This window comes from Triturus cristatus, chromosome 7, assembly GCF_964204655.1.
Source record: "Triturus cristatus chromosome 7, aTriCri1.1, whole genome shotgun sequence".
NCBI lineage: Eukaryota > Metazoa > Chordata > Amphibia > Caudata > Salamandridae > Triturus > Triturus cristatus.
In genome coordinates, this window is record NC_140590.1 from 1609288191 (window position 1) to 1609305286 (window position 17096).

The window sequence follows — 17096 nt, forward strand, 5'->3', positions numbered from 1 at the left end:
AAATACCCCGGCGGGGTGGGCACCCACTAGGGGTATCAAAAAACGGCAGGCAATGCGGGGTGGGCTCCCGCGCCGTTAATGATTATAGAGTTGCGGGGGAATCTCCACGCCGGGGATTCCCTTTTGAAAAGGATTGCAGCTCCGTGCTGCCACTGAAATTAGAAGTGTTGCTCCTCAGGACAGTAAAGCGCTTTTCAGAAATAAAAATAAAGCGCTTCTCAGGCAACAAAGATTTAGCACTTCCCAGGCACTTGAGTGCAAAGTCCAGAGCAAGTCTGGTGGCATGAAGGGGAGCAAAGGCTGGGCCCAGGCAGGCCAGCTCACAGGGCCCTCCAGCAGGGAGGCAGTCCCAAGTGGTGGCCAACAGCAGGCCCCCCCTCAAGTCAGAAACACAGAGAACATTTTCATGGGGTCACAGCCCCTTCTTTTATACACAACTTTCCTTTGTCACACAGGGCTGGGGCACAACCAGATGCAACTGGTTTGGGGCGCTTTGGAGCACTGTGTTGTGCTCAGCTCCTCTCCCCTTTGTCAGGTGGGGGCTAGGTGCTCAGACGCACCACAGGGGGTGGAGCCAGCATTGAGGAGGGAAGGCACAGTCCTATTCAGGTCCCAGGTGCAACTCCTCCCGCCCTTCTACATGCAGATGTCTCCATTCACCACCAGGCAGACTCACCCTGGCTCCTGGAATTCCCCAGCCCTCTCAGCTCCTGTCAATCACAAGCCAGACATGCACTCCACATCAGGCAGGCAGACACAGTACACAGAAATGCCAACTTTTAAAAGTGGCACTTCTCCACCAGTCACATTAAATCTGCGCACACCATTGTGCAGCATTTATTCTCACGAGTTCGCACGTACTAAACTCGACCCTGCACTCCTCTCTCCAGGAATTACTATGGACACATATCCTCTATGCATTCCTATGGGAGGGCAGGCCAGTCTCACTAAATGTAACAGAGCGCACGCACTTTACACTGGGACACAGTGCTAAAGTGCCTAGGGGTCTAAAATCCCCAACACTACATAGGGAAAAAGGCTAGGATAAATGCAAAAAGTTTAGGGGTGAACCTGCCAAAAGGGCCAAGTACAACAAAGATCATATGCTGACAATATTTGTAGATGGAATAGAATGGCCATTCAAGACCTAAAATGTCAACAAAAGAACTTGATGGGTGCGTGGCCTGGCACCAATGGAGTGGGCAGCACAGCTTGAGTGCTCTGGTCAGCCTGCCACCATCCGGACAGAGCACAATTAAAACCCCTGTGGCAAATCCCCACTACTATTCACAGCTGGAGGTGGGGGGATGAAAATGCCTACACAGTCAAGAATCAGTGGCCACAAGGAAAGTTGGAGCCGCAGCCACAGGGCTTCCCAAGATGGCAGCGCCCATGAAGAAGCAGTGACTCCTAAATGAGGCCCTGTTTGTGACAACATCATCCCAAATTGGAGAAGCCACCGCCCTGCAGCTGGGGAGTGTACCGAGGCTGAGACTGTGAAGCCCCATGAGAGAGGGTGCAATCACGGTGAATTAGGAGATCGCAGCCCAGTGATTAGCAGAGGTAGCAGAGCCACTCCCCCACCGAGGACGGGAGGGCCACCCTCCCCCCACATGCTCCGACCTGCATTCTATTCCCTATAACCTGGCACCAGAAGATAATGAAGCGGAATGCAACCACTAGGGAAGAGGCCTCCTACAGTTGGGTGTGACAGGAGACTGAGGAGGGGAACCTGCAGGGCGGACTGTGCGGAGTGGAGCACCCCCCCCCCCCCCCCAGCAAAAAGTGCAGTGAAGATGGATAGCGGACGCTGAGAGATGCAAACCTGGCGCAGAGGCGAGAAGCGCTGCAGAGCTAGAACTAAGGCCTGTGAACAGTATATTTCCACACAAGTCATGGAAAAAGAGACAACTCAACAGGCACTGGATGGGGAGCAGAGTCTAGCAACTGCGGGAGTCCTCACAGTCAAACAAGCAGGTGGAGTGCAGCGGCAGGGCAGAAAAGGCAATTGAGTAAAGCTGGTCCTGTTCAGGAGACTGCAAAAACAACAGTTGATGGACAGAATGCAGAACAATGTCATACATTCACCCCAGTACAGAGATCTGGGCCTCAATACATCGTTTTTTTGCTCACCATGCCATTCCAGTTTGAACCCAGCCATATGCAAATCAGTCTTGACCCTGTGCCTCATGGGAACAGTCCAGCCCGAACTGCCAAGCTGGGTCCAAACTGGAATGGCATGGTGAGCAAAAAACAATGGATTTATGCCCAGATCTCTGTACTGGGAGGAATGTATGACATTGTTCTGCATTCTGTCCATCAACTTTTGTTTTTGCATCTGTCACCCTGAGTGGGAAGGGTATGCTCAGACGTGAGTCCCATGCTCTCCATGCCACTGGAATCAAGCTATCCTGGCTGAAGAGGGGTGAAACCCCTAAACCGGTCCTAGGATGCTTGTTTGCAGTCCAGGGAGGACCTGGCCTGGCAGTTCGGGCTGGACTGTTCCCATAGGACACAGGGTCAAGACTGATTTGTATATGGCTAGGTCCAAACTGGAATGGCATGGTGAGCAAAAAAACGATGGATTTAGGCCCAGATCTCTGTACTGGGGTGAATGTACGACATTGTTCTGCATTCTGTCCATCTATAGTTCTTTTTGCCTGTTCAGGAGACTCATCTAGTAAGCGGACGACTGGAAGAGCAGCAGAGAACTAAGCAGCACGAGCCTGGCATGGAGACTTGTCCCGTGGAGTACAGAGCCAGGGCAGATATAGACATGGGCCTATCTGGGCATACCTAACCTGAGCTCAGCTGGTGCAGATGCAGCCACCTGAAGGATAGCAGTAGGCAAAGACGAACATTCATGAGGCAAGACTTGGAAGAAACACCTAATGAGCACCTGGCGCACCAGAGGCGGCGCAGACTGGAAGGGAGCGATGGGGAAGATACCCAAAAAGAAAGACAGGAGGCTCCAGGAAGCAAGGGGATGGAGGAGGTAGGAAGACCTCAAACACAACGGAGTGCCCCGGAGATCACACACTCCAGGATATACTGCAGGCCATTACCTCCTTCAGTGAGCGCTTGGAAGCTAAAATTGACACGCTGGCTTGGAACTGGGCATCCTAAGAAAAGACCACCAGAGGCTGGTGGAGCGAGTGACAACGAATGAGAGCCAGCTCTCAAGACACTGCCAGACATAATGGCAATGAAGAAGCAACTGAAAATACTTGAATGGAAGGTGCATACACTTGATTTCCGTGCAGAGGATGCCGAAAATAGATGGTGCAGGAATAACCTCCACATTGTAGGCCTGCCCGAAAGAATAGAAGTCCGCAACATGGTGGACTATCTCGAAAAATGGCTGCATGAGGAAGTAGCACCGGAGGGCCCGTCAGGCTTTTTTGCTTTAGAGAGAGTGCAGAGATTGCACACCAAGTACCGGCGTAACCATCCATACCAGGAGCTCTGTCCAGAGTGGTCATAGCGAAACTCCTCCACTACAGGAATAGGCACCACATTCTTGCTCAATCACGCCACAAGGGAGACATAACAGTGGATACCTCCACAGTCCAAATCTTCCTGGACTTTTCCATGGATGTGCGGTGACTGAAGAGCTCTCTGGGAGGTGAAACAAAGACTGAGCCAACTGAATTACAAGTATGCAACGCAATACCCGGCCAAGCTGCAAGAGACCTTAGAGGGTGGAGTGGAATTCTTCAGAACCCGCAAGAGGACTGGGAGTGGCTAGAGAGACATGAAGGAGTAGATCTGCTGCGAGAGCCAGGACTGCGGCGACGATGGGAGGAACGCACTATGAATAGACAGACCCTGGCCCAAACGCAAGAGGAAGCGCAATTGGAGCACCAAAATGCAATGCAGGTGGTGGCGCTGATGAGTGAGAAAGGGAGAGAACATACGCCTCATGAGGGCAGTGAGGCAACAGCGGACTCTGGCTCTGAACAGGGGTCCAGTGAGTCAGGAGGTGAAGAGTGATACTCCCAGATGTGACACCGCAGATGGCGGACGACATCGCCTAAGCCAAGAGAGATGGGGCTAGCTACAAGCAAGACCAGAGTGACATTTGAAATGCCTGACCCACTAACAAGGTACTGGGGTTCCTATGGAGAAGACGCTACAGGGGTCTCCTGTGACCTCAGAACTGGGTGGTGGCAGCGGAGGCCGGGGGGGATCAGCGGATGGGCTTTCTCCTCGCTCGCACTTGACTGAGCAAACTGCAAGCAGTCTCTTGTGGAAAATTTTAGTTTGGATGGGTGCTTTCCTACTTGTCCTGGGGAGTGGGAGTTGGGAGTATTGTTGACTGTTGGTAAGGGGGGGGGGGGGGGGAGAACACCTTGAGTTGCAATGTGTAGAGATTAAATATGCAGTAACTGGGGAGTGCATGCTAGGGGCAGGGTTTGGAGCGGGAACGGGCCTGAGACTTCTAGCATTACCATATGGCTGACCTACAGAAATGCAAGTGCATGACGTGGATCATTAAAGGCATGCACACAATGCCGAAAAGATATCCAGTTCTCTCTTACACAAGGAGACGCGGGGCCCAGATAGCCTTACTGCAGGAGACGCACCTCACAGAAAGAGGGGGCCACTTTACAGCCGCGCTGAATGGTCCGACTATTACACTGCACACTTGGCATACGCAAGACGAGTACTAATATGGATCCAAGCAGGGGTCCCGTTCCAAATGGTGGACTCATTAGTAGACCCGGAGGGTCGCTACGTAGCAGTGCGGGGGCGATTGTAGGGTCAGGGACTAAACCGTGAGTATTTACGCCCCTAATGGAGAGCAGCCTGCCTTCTTCGCCCGACTGAGCAATGGCCTGACTCCAAACTAGACTGGGGCTACCTTAATGGGGGGGGAGACTTTAACATGGACAGATCCCACCCCCTGCTGAGAGGTTCCCAATCAGCCCCCGCCTTACATGCATTTAATACATGGCAACAGAGCTGGGGGCTTGCAGACACCGGGAAAACCTTACACCCTCGTGAGAGGGACTACTCCTGCTTCTCTGCGGTCCATGAAGTGCACGCACGACTGGATGTCTTTCTGTGCACGGCAGACATACAGCACCAAGTTCTTTCTATGAAATATCTCACATGCACAATATCTGATCATAATCCCGTGGTCCTGTCGTAGGGATGGGCGCACCCCATGGCATAGATTCCCACCTGAAGGCTTCGCCCAGACAGACACCCTGGAGGACCAGGTCTTTAGGGAGATCAGGGGAGAAATCACAATATTTTGTGAACAACACAGGGAAAGCCTCCTCACAGAATGAAGAATGGGACGCCTTCAAGGTGGTCGTGAGAAGCCAGTTCATAGCCCACAATACAGGGGTCAGGCGCACCCTCCTGAGCGAGGTAAAAGAGGCAGAGGTGACCCTCAGGGGACTGGAGAGTAGGCAGCCAGAACACCCAGCGCTCCTCCAAGCAGTGCTAGAGGCCAAGCATGGCTGGCGAACCCGGTGAGTAAGGACCCCACACTTGTGGAAATAGATGAGGCAAAAGTCAGGCATTATACGCAGGGAAGGATCAACGAGATCTTCGCTTGCTACTATGCCAGATTGTACAAGGGATAAGCACAATGTGATATTGAGGAGGTATGGGAATTTCTGGCAGGATTGCAGATGAAAAGGTTGGACCAGGATGAGTCCGAGAGCCTAGGAGCAGATATCACAGCAAGAGGCGAGGGCAGCGGTATCAAGTGCATGGCGCGTAATAAGACCAAGCACTGCAGGCCTGCCAGCTGAAGTTTTACGCAGCATACGTGGAGGAGGTGGCGCCTAGATTGGTCACATTATATCAGGAGGCTCATGACACAGGAACACTGAGCACCAGAGAGGCTCTTATCGTCCCGGTTACAAAGCCCAGGAAGCAGGCCCACAACTTCACAGACCATTGTCCATGCTGAACATGGATTATAAAATATTAAGATACTAGCAATGCGCCTATTGCCCCACATGACAACACTGGTCCATACAGACCAAGCAGGGTTGATCCCGGGGCGGAACACAGCTATAAATATAAGGCAACTTGTGACTGTTATGGACTCGAGTATGACAAGCAGGTGGCGGCGGTGTTCGCAGTGCACATCGAGAAGGCCTTTGGTAGCCTTGAGTGGGCGTAACTCTGAGGTCTTGTCCAAGCTGGGACTAGGTGGAGGCTTTCGTGCATGGTTTAGACTACTCTATGCAACCCCTAAAGACAGAGTGCGTGCCGGGAAAACTATTTTGCTTAGGCAGAGGGTGGAAAGAAGAACGAGACAAGGAGGCCCCCTGTCCCCGCTGCTGTTCACCATGGAACCTCTGGCATGCAGGGCGGGGAGAGAAGGGGACAGGACTATGGTGGCCTGCGGACAGGAGAAGTGAAACACTGTATAGCCGTGTTTGCAGACGACCTCCTGTAGTTTCTCAGCAACACAACCACAGAGCCGAGGTCTGCGGGACATGCTGGCCCAGTTTGGTGAGCTCTCTGGCCTTAAGGTTAACTGGCAAAAATCAAGACTTTACCCTTTGGAGGCTAATAACAGTGGGAGCCTGACTGCCTGCCTGCCGTATCTTGGGAGTCAAAATATACCATGGCACAGCTGAACTGTTAAGAGGGTAATACAGGCAGAGCAAAACACTCAATACGGTCCTCTATGGAGTTCTGGGGGACATTGCCACTCTTGGTGGTTGATTCGAGTGGCAGTCCTGAAGATGGTAGCACTCCAGAGGTTTCTATATTATTTTGGTGCTTCCGCGAGCAACATTTACAGTGTCCTTTATCTGGGTGACGGGATGCAGGAGTGTAGCGCTGACCACGTTGCAACGCACCTTGGGTGAGGGAGGTCTGGCAGTCCCTGACTTTGAAGGTATATACATAGCACCCCAGCTGTACTGGTTGATTCAATGGTTGGCAGACAAACGAAATCCAGACAGGGAACAGTACTTGGCCGTGCCGCACACCCCAACCCTTGAAGATACTACTGCGGGTGCAGAGGAATCTATCAGGAGAGACAGCAAAAACCAGGGTCGTGGTGCGCTGCTGGGCCAGAAATCGGAGGCGGGTGGGAGCCAGAACCCCTTACTGTACGGACTTACCAATAACAATGTTAAGTTGCCTACCGCATGTAGGGCACTGGTCGGGGCTAGAGCGTTCTGGGAAGAAGCCGGCCTAAAAGTGATGGGGGACATATACAAGGAGACACAGGAGTTGCAAGTGACATGATTTGCCGGGAGTCAATTTTTGAGGCATAGAGCGCTCACTTGGAGGGTTAGAAAGCACTGCACTGCAGAGCCTCGGGCGCTGGTAGGATGCAGATCTATGGCATTGTTGGCAGGGACGATAAAAATGGTCTCATGGCTCTACAAAGCGATCAAGCAAGACATGCAGAGACCTCTGGGGCACTTGCGACTGCAGTGGGAGGAGGAACTGGGGAAACCGATCCCAGAGAAAGACTGGGACACGATACTGGAACAGACCCTGAAGGCATCTAGGAATGCCAGATTAAAAATTAATACATTTTTACATACTCCACAGAGAACATCTTACCACGTCCAGCATTAGGCGACACTTTGGAGTGGAGACTGCAGCATGCCCATGATGCAGCGAGAGGGAAGCCCCCATGATGCACATGTTCTGGGATTGCCCCCACACAAAGCGTTTTGGGAGGAGATGAGGCACACAACAGGCGGCCTCATTGACAAAGATACCACAAACCCCAAACCACTACTTGTTGGGATGGTTCCCGCACACGGCTAAAAACAAGATGACTGGTAAGTTACAGGACCTGGCTTATTTTCTGGCCAAAGGGGAGATAGCAAAGAACTGGAAAACGGCAGGATCACCACAGATATGCACATGGAAAAAAAGAACTGGAAAAAAGGGCGGGTGGAAGGTAGACTCCTACTCAGAGAAGCCAGATGGGGAATAGGTAAAATGGACCAGGAGAGGGTATGGGAATGGCTCATAGGCGAATTAACAGCCGATAGGCAGGGATCCAGCAGGGCAGACTCCCCGCAACCGACAGCAAGGAACGGGAGGCGATCAGGCGGGCCAAGAATAATCAGCGCCTCAACACTTTGAAACAAGACATGACCTACAGAGACCTAGCAACACCCAGCTACACTCTTACCGTAACTCAATCGCAACTCAAGGAGGGGATGGGGAGCTTAATTACAGGGGACTTTTACTAATTATGCCAGAAAGCAACTGTATTTGAAGTATGCATAATGGGAATGCGACGTCATGTAAGCTGAAGAGGTTTTGAAAACCAATAAAAACAAAGGAATGGTTAAACTTTGTTTTAACCATTAATTTTATTGGCATTTTGGAGAACCAATCGGGATTTGTATAGTGCTGCTTTCCACCAGTGAGTATCCAGGTGCTGGGGGTTTCTGCTGCTAGGTGTAGTCAGTTGAACAGCCAGGTTTTTAGACCCTTTCTCAAGTCCTGCAGGTAGGCGGAGGCCATTCCAGGTCTTGGCAGCCAGGTAGGAGAAGGAGCGGCCACTGCCCCGGTGAATGTAGGGAGTCTGGAAGAGGGAGGTGCAAAGCAGTTGTCTGGAGGGGCTGGTGGAGGTTCACCTGGTTAACGTACACCAGTCCAGGATTGTGAAGGGCCTTGTAGGTGTGGGTTAGCATTTTGAACTGACCCCTCTTGTTGATGGGGAGGCAATGAAGCTTTGAGGTGAGAGGTGATGTGGGCCCCTCTTGAGAGGTCGAGGACGAGTCTGGCAAACATAATAGTAGCAGCAGAATCCAAGCAGAAAGCGGATTCCACATTGGTCAAAACATGCACATCCGTTATAGTTTGGTTTTAGACAATATCATTACAGAGTCACCACCAACATGAAAATAATGCAGCCATTGACCCCTGAATCTTATAAGCGCATCCATAAGCTTTGTAAATTGAAGGTTACCAACCCATGCACATCCATCCTGGAGACCTATGTCCTCACAGCCGTGGCTTCTGAAGCTTGCCAATTCTGAGACTAATTAAGGTATTTAAGAATCTATTATGCCAAGATGCGTCCAAAATATTTAATAGTGTAATCGTAAGTAATTGGGTCGTTGGTTGACTGGGATGTAAGCCCTAGTCAAGCAGCAACCACAATCATGGTGAGGCACAAGCCAACCCTAAATTAACCCGTGCTCAACCCTCTGGTAGCTTGGCACAGTGGCTTAACTTCGAGGTAATGCATAAAGTATTTGTGCAACACTTCAAACAATAATAAAGAGAATTACACCACACAAAAAGGATCCCACACCAGATTAGACAAATAGAGCAGTTTTTAATAAATAAAATAGGAACAAAAATCTAATCAGTGGAACCAAAGATATGCAATTTTAAAGAGTTCAGTGAAAATAGCGCCAAAACACACAGAACGCCAACTGTGCGTTTCTGATCACTTCAGACTAAGACAAAATCACAAGTTCAGGCTAACTGCGATGGGGCATGGCCCAGCTACAGGCACCTAGGTAAGCCCGCTGAACAAAGTATCTTAAATCTTGATTTGTGGAGCTTTGCGTGGGTCCTTCTTAATGACAGAGTATTCACAGGTCCAGAAGTGTACTGAGGAGTTAGGGTCTGAGGTTCAATATTTATACCCAGTTCGGGCTTTAAAGTGGGAGAAGCTTTTAGAGGCATTCCTTTTCTGCCTTCGCACAGGTTCCCTGCCTTCCTTGCCCTGGCTCCAGACTAACTACAGGTGGTATGTAGCCCTTTGTGTGCAGGCTGGACAAAACCTATTCAAGTGTAAGTGGGGCTGTGCCCAGTTCCTCCATGCCATCCTGCCTGTGATGACCCATCCAGGGACACCTATGCCCCCTTTTGTGTTTGGCTTTCTAGGAGTAATACATAAAGCCCAACTGTTAACTATATCCAGTCATGTGACCCAGAAACAGGCACCAAATGGCTAAGGCAGGAAAATGCCCAGGTCCTAAAATTGGCATTTTTAAAATTGTAATTTAAAATCTGACCACCACAAATTAGGGTTTTTCATTACAATTCCAAAGACACCAAACATGAATGAATTACTTTTTCCCCATTTGGAAGTTAGTGTATTTAATGTAATAAGGTAACTCCAGTGTTATCCAATGGGAGAGGTAGGCCTTGCAGCAGTGAAAAAACAAATGAGTTTTTAACTACCTGGACAGGTAAAACTTAAAAGTACATGTCCAACTTTTTAAATACACTGCACCCTGCCCTCTGCACTGTCCAGGGCCTATCCTAAGGGTGACATATGTATTAAAAGGTTTGAGCCTGGCAAAAGATTTTGCCAGATCGAAAAGGCAGTTTTAAAACTGCACACAGGCTGCAATGGCAGACTTGAGGCATATTTAAAAGTGCTACTGAAGTGGATGGCACAATCAGTATGGAATTCCAGTTGCATGGTATTCATAGCTGTTTCTTGAAGTTACCGACCGTTCTGGTTGCCTCAATTACCGATTGAATTCCATTATTACAAGACTCCAACCAGATGTTGGATGTCTCCAATCATTCAAGCGATTATTCCACATCAGACTCCAACCGGATGGTGGACATCTCTAATCCTTTGACTCAAGCCAACTCTGGTTTCATATAGAACCAATATCGGATACCTTTACAGGTTCCCAACCACGTCCAATTACGTAGGACTACCCGATCCCCATCTTCTGGTGGACACCTGCACTGGATCTCCGCAAGTTACAAAGCATCACTAGAATCCACTGATCGGATTCTCTATTCATGTGGCTGTCCACTTTGTTTTTTACAGTCCTGAGGAAGACCCGCCTTGACGCATGACATTCTGCCTTGTCTTCGGGGTCAAAACGTTGACGCTATTGTCATTCATGTCCAAAGTCTCTTTGACCCTACTTAAAAAAATCAATACTGGTCTTGTGAATTCATTTCATGAAATGGAGTATAGGACAGAAATATCAAAAATAATTTATTTATGTCACTTATGTCAAGTATATAGCACATCACTGACTTCACTTGTCACTTTATTTCACCCAATTTCACAATAGTCACCTTCTTTGTTTCGCCGAGATTCAATTGTGCTTGTGACAGCCATATTCAACTTCCTTGTAAATAAGAAAAGTTAAAACACTGTTTTCCCAACTCATGTCTATTTGGTGTGTGCCTATCATATGTTTTCTTAAAATGTAATTTGTTGAAAGAAATTTGAGATATATGGTCGCTTTTGTATTGATTACACAGCACAGCAATTGTATCACCCAACAGAACCAATTGTTTATTATAGCAGGCCCACTAGTAGCATTTAATGTACAGGGCCTGGGCACTGGTAGTGCCACTGTACTAGAAACAAACAAATGCAAGAATGCCATTTGGGTATAAATCAGTCGTGTTTTAATGAGAAAGCACAAGCACTTCAGCACTGGTTAGAAGTGATAACGTGCACATAGTCCTAAATCCAGCAAAAACAGTCTGTAAAACAGGAGCTCCAAAGACAAAGTTAGGGGAGAACTATGCCAAGGATGCTATGTTCAACAGTTAAATATTTTGACCCAATGCCCCCAAAACTAATTTGGTAACCTCTTACCAAATAAGTTTGAGCAACTGATCATTCCATCAGTGCGTTGAGAAAGTCACCATCTGCAGACAGGTGTTGCAAGCATACTGAGTAACAATGCATGTGCCGTAAGCACATCCATTGCTGCAGTATTTGCAGAACTTTTGATTGACCAGGTGTGTTGCTTGACGTACTCCAAGGCTTGGCTGGAGCACACTGGATCCGGTTTCATCACTATTAGACCTGTAGCAGAATTCGAAGTTTATTTTGTAAATAACAATGGTCTTATTGTTTTGTGGATGTGTTTTTGGTTTAGCATGCTGCTCCCTAAACACAGCCATAAACCCCACCCATTTTTTAGTATTTATTCCCAATTTCAAGCCACTCCCCTTCTTTCCTCCCATATTTACTGCAAAAAATGTATTATGAAGTGCGTGGAGATCTCTGTACAGAAAAGACAGGCAAGGCGGAAGTATGTGGCTGTATGCTTGTGATTTGTATTAAATAGTGAGTAGATAGTACTACTGGAATAGTATTTTACATTCTCCAAAATGAATTTGTGAATCGGGCCCGTTATGAAGGAAAAGTAAAGAGGCAGGTATAAATAGCGAAGACTCCTGCAAACAGTTTGGTGTGGTGGTGACTTGGTTCTGCTGAATAGACAATAACATTTTTTTTTTTTTTATAGAGCAGTTCATACAATGCCACGTCTAGGGGGCTCAAATAACAGACATTACTATATACTATAACCCAATTTAATGTTACTGATATCCAATTCAATGATACTCAATTTACAAACCACAGAAAGATGGAAGGCTGATTATGACTTGGCAGATTCACTAGTGATCTCAGATCACTAAGAGGTCAATCGTGAAGGATAGCCCACTGCACAATCTTTACTATTTGAAATTGCATATCCAGTATTGAGCAGAGCTTATATCACTTATTCTGAGATTTATAGGTTATGCAGCCTTTCTCCATTCCACTTCACCGTATCTTTGGTGGTCCAAACCCTGTGCCTAATAATGCCTATAATAATAGTGCTCCGAAAATGTATTTCTTGGTGTTCAGTTCAACAGTTCGGTTATTCCAACAGGTTAAAATAATTTGAAAAAAAGCAACATTTTTAATTAAGAATCTTTGAAGTAAATCTTTTCTTTGAACCAATAATTAATTTTGAAGTTAAATGAAAACTAATTTGGTGTTGCCTCCCCTTACCTAAAGGAGTCTGGAATTCTCAAACTGAAAGCACAGTGGAATGGAACTAAAGTGCTGAGGGCCCGATTCACAAACTATTTAGACACCTATTTAGGGGGTGGCAAGTATAAACAAAGGGACCTGATCTCCCTCACATCTCTCTGCTTCATGCTCAGGCACAGCCACAAGCTTGCCGCAGAATTACTTGAGACCACCTCCAAACATCCCACACAGCACCAAATATACTACACTACATACTAACATTGAATCAATCATGGCGAACAAACTGACTAACTTATCCTCCAAGAAACCTTTCAGGGGCTCTTGAAGGGTAAGAATGCAGTATACAAATGCAATACTCAGGTGAACAAAGAGCAAGATTAATGAGGCACATATACTTTTGCTATACAAAAACCGGAAATGTGCACTTACAAATACATTTTTTCGCAAGTAGAATTACACCATTATGCTACAATTTTAGGTGTGATTCAATCTCATTGCAGGAGTGTATTGTGGATGTTTCAGGGGTACACCTGCAAAAGCTTATTTGCAGTTTTTGGTAGTGTTTCTAACAACTGTGGACGACTCTGAACATACTGGGGTATAGGTTCGCGAAGACAGTAGTGCATTACAAGATAGTGTTTTGATACCTGTCAAATAGATCCAAAGTAACAAAACCTTGCAAAGCCAAAGTTCCGAGAGCCAGTGGTGAACAAGGCAACCACTGATCTTATTTTACGAAAAACAAGAGAAACACATGGGTATATAGGGACCATGAGTGCACATTGCTTTAAAGGAACAGGGTGTCCCTATAGCATACAATTTGTAAGGATTTACTAGGAGAAACAATTCTGTTAGGGTGAATAAAGGCAAGGTGGAGGAGAGTGATTTAGTATAAGGAAATAGGATATTAATTTGAATGGTGGAAGTTATTCTGTTTTTTGGATTGGAAAGGAATAGTGGAGGGATAGAAGAGGTCAGGAGAGAGAAGAGGGAACAGTCTAGAATTTCTTTTTTTTAATATCATAGCAGTAAGAGGGGGTTTGGAATGGGTAAAGGGCAGGTGGAGGGGGAAGAGTCAGAGGGAAGGGTTTAGAAAGGCTTGTTTGGGGGTCTGAATATTGAAAGAGGTAGTAGATGATGCAAGGAGGGATAAATGAGGAAAGTCTAGAAAGGGTTATTTGGGGGGGGGGGATCATAGTAGTGGTATGGAGTTTGGGATGAAAGAGCAGGTAGAGGATATATTGAGAGCGGTATAGGGTGAGAAATAGGGTAGTGCATTGGATATGCTGAAGAAGAAAAGTAATAAATATGTAGATACATAAGTACATGGAAGATGTATATGCATAAGAAAGGTAATATATGCAACTAAAGATGCATTTAATAAACTCCAGCTTTCAAGTGTTGTACTTTAAATTAATTAGTGTTTTTTTTTAATTCAGTAGTGAAGCAATTGTAGATAGATGGTTATGATAAAAGATTTACCTATTTATGCAGTCACTTACATAAATGTTTAAAAACAGAATGTAACGGAGTAATATGTACTTTTTTTAAAATAAATTTTATTTAATATTTTGCATCATTACATTGGAAAGGAGAAAAGGACGGACATTACATCATAGGCTGTTTTACATAGTGTGCAGTTTCAGGATTTATACATAAAAAGAAGAACTATAATCGACAATTTTCATAGTTCGCATGGTTCAATCAATAATCTGTGACCGTGGCAGGACCCTGTGGGAGAGTAATATGTATATTTGTTAGACATTACTAAATATCTATATTTAGAAAAACCGATACATATTTATACAAAGCAATTCACATATATAGGTACACATCTATAGTCCAAATAAATATACAGCGGGATATATTGTATATTTTTGGAGACCACTTCCATATGGGGCAAATAAGCCAGGCTCAAGCCTTTAGTTGCTCCCCGACCTCTCACGCATTCAGACGTCTCTATGTCCTACTTGGTGTGGAGAGACTTTTTTAAATTAGTGTTGGAAGCCATTCAGGTTGAAGGTTCTGGATGTTTTTAGAGTGTCAGGATTGAATAGTATGAATGTACCTCGCTGAAGTACTGGGTGTGTTGGTATGCGTGGGAACAAAGTAGTGGATCTTCTCAGAGTCTCAATTAGAGTCTAAATGTTGGTGGAAGATGGGCCTTCTAATGAGGATGTAAATGATGTGACATCAAGGATGTGTGTGTGCGCATGATGGTGAGATTTGAGATACGAATGTTAAAGTTGGTGTTGTAGTGATAGTCTTAGTATGAGAGGAGAGATGGTTTTGTGTTTGAGTAAAGGAAAATTAATAGTGGTGTGACGTTACATGGTGTAACACTCAAGTAAGCTTAGTTCTATTTTATTGTGTTGCACCACATTATATTACAGGTGGTGCTAGAGATCTGGCTATTGATGGCTGGTGGGAAAAGGGTAGAGAAGGTAGAAAAGACTGCGGCTAGGGCTACAAGAAAGGAAGAAGAAAACGTGCAAATAAAGAATGAGAAAAGACTGCAGCTAGGCAAGAACAGGTAATTTCAAAGAAGTGAAAAGGAAAGAAAAGTGAAAAGGGTGAAGAATGCAGAGAAGGTAGTGGGTTGATGGCAAGGTAGGAGAAATAGAGAGGAGTGCATGACACAAGGGTGTGTGTTGTCAGTGTACCAAAGGAGCATGCACTGGCAAAACCATTAGGTCTCATGGTAAAAAGGCAAGTGCCAACGTATTGGCTTTACCACAGTATTATTTTATAATTAAGTGGCACTCCTACACGTCTTTTTTTTTAATTTACTGCTTTTAAATGGGTGTGGGCCATGCAGTTCACATACGCACATCGGCCATCTTAGAATGATTAAAATGTTTTCTCTCCATTCCAAAATAACCAGTGTACTTGCACATACATCATTAAGCACCGGTGGCCATTTTTAATTTACCATTCTAACATGAGGGTAGGGGAAAAGAACAAATAAAAATATTAAAGTGGGGGGTGAACAGGCATAAGCGAGAAGACAGGAGAGGTGGGAGTGCTGAACTCCCTTGGAGTGCTAAAACAGAACTAAAATGTAGACCACCCACATCAGCTATAGAGGATAAACTGAAGAAATTAAGCTCCGTGGGCAGGACAAGTCAGAATAAGGAGAAACACCATTGAATTAGTAGCAAGGAACTGACGGACCCAAAAAATGCGTCCATTCATGAGCAAGGGTCTGACCCACAGACCAGTCTGTATGTTGTAATATAAACAATAGGTTTTCAACAAAATAGAGCTAAAGCTCTGAGTAGGCCAGACCTAAAAAGGGAGGGGACAGTTTTTGAAAGAAGATGGAGGTGGATAAAACGGCTGTTATTGCTAGAAACGAGAACAGGAAATTAGCAGTAGTTTAGAATGCAGGATAGCAGGACAGGACAGAAAGGAACTAGAGGGGAAAAAAGTAGTACAAGACAGGAGAGGAAGGAATAGAAGGAAGTGTGAAAGAAAGGTGGTGAGAGGCGGTGCAAGAAAAAACAGTGAAGTGTGCAGGGCGAGGGAGATGGAAAGAAAGGGAGGGAGATGGAAAGGAAGTGAGGGAGGACAAGGTGGAACATAGGAGCAGTAAAGGAGAGTGGAGTCCAAGGAGGATATGAGAGAATAGATTTAAAAAAAAAAAAAAAAAAAAAAAAAAGAGGGAAAGTTGACATACGCACTCTACAAGGAGACAAAACAGTTTGAAAAAGGGGAGAGGTGGGAAAAAGGAGAACTTAGGGGTGCAATAGAATGGAGAAGACAACACGAAATGGATGGAAGTGAGATCGAAGCTAAAGGAAGAGTGGATGGAGAGAAAGTGCAAGCAATACGTTGTGAATAAAAGACTGGTGCAAGGAAGAGATGATAGGCAAGGAAACTGCAAGAGGGGAAGTGCAGAATAGAAGATTACAGAAGCAGGGGAGTGTGTTAAGGATGATCAGAAAGCGAGTAAGATAAGTGTACAGAAGGTGAATAGCGTATTAAAAAGACCAAGCAAAAGAGATCAAAAAGTAAGGAAGAGAAGAGGGGGGGAGAGGGGGGAGAGAGAGAGAAGTGCAAGTGTGAGAGGGTTGGACGACAGAATAGGAGTAAAAGAGTTGGGGTGGAGTGATGGGAAATGGGAAAAGGTACTGGGGCAAGCACAGGGTGAAAAAATTAGGAGTACTGTTGGAAAAGAACCTGCGAGTAACCTTAGCTTTGAGATAAAGACAAGGACTGTCAGGTGTGTAAACACCTTCTGCCAAAGTTTAGACAAATGATGCAGCCTATATATGAACAGTCTAGTGGTCAATCCAAATTCTTTGATAAAAGCAAGTGACGGCTTAAATTGACTTGGGTGCAGGTGATTAGGACTAGCTGGAGCTGGTTTGGGATACAA

General features: G+C 46.2%; 1 protein-coding gene across 4 annotated transcripts in view; it reads right to left on the bottom strand.

Moving 5' to 3' along the window:
• Positions 1–14254: 14254 nt before the first annotated feature.
• MAPRE1 (microtubule associated protein RP/EB family member 1) overlaps positions 14255–17096 on the bottom strand; it is a 102086-nt gene continuing 99244 nt past the window's right edge. For all 4 annotated transcript variants that reach the window (XM_085619480.1, XM_085619476.1, XM_085619481.1 and 1 more), the window contains one exon: positions 14255–14446. In XM_085619480.1, coding sequence (XP_085475606.1) covers positions 14420–14446 — 27 coding nt within the window. In that variant the 3' untranslated portion in view covers positions 14255–14419. The remainder of the gene's footprint in view (positions 14447–17096) is intronic.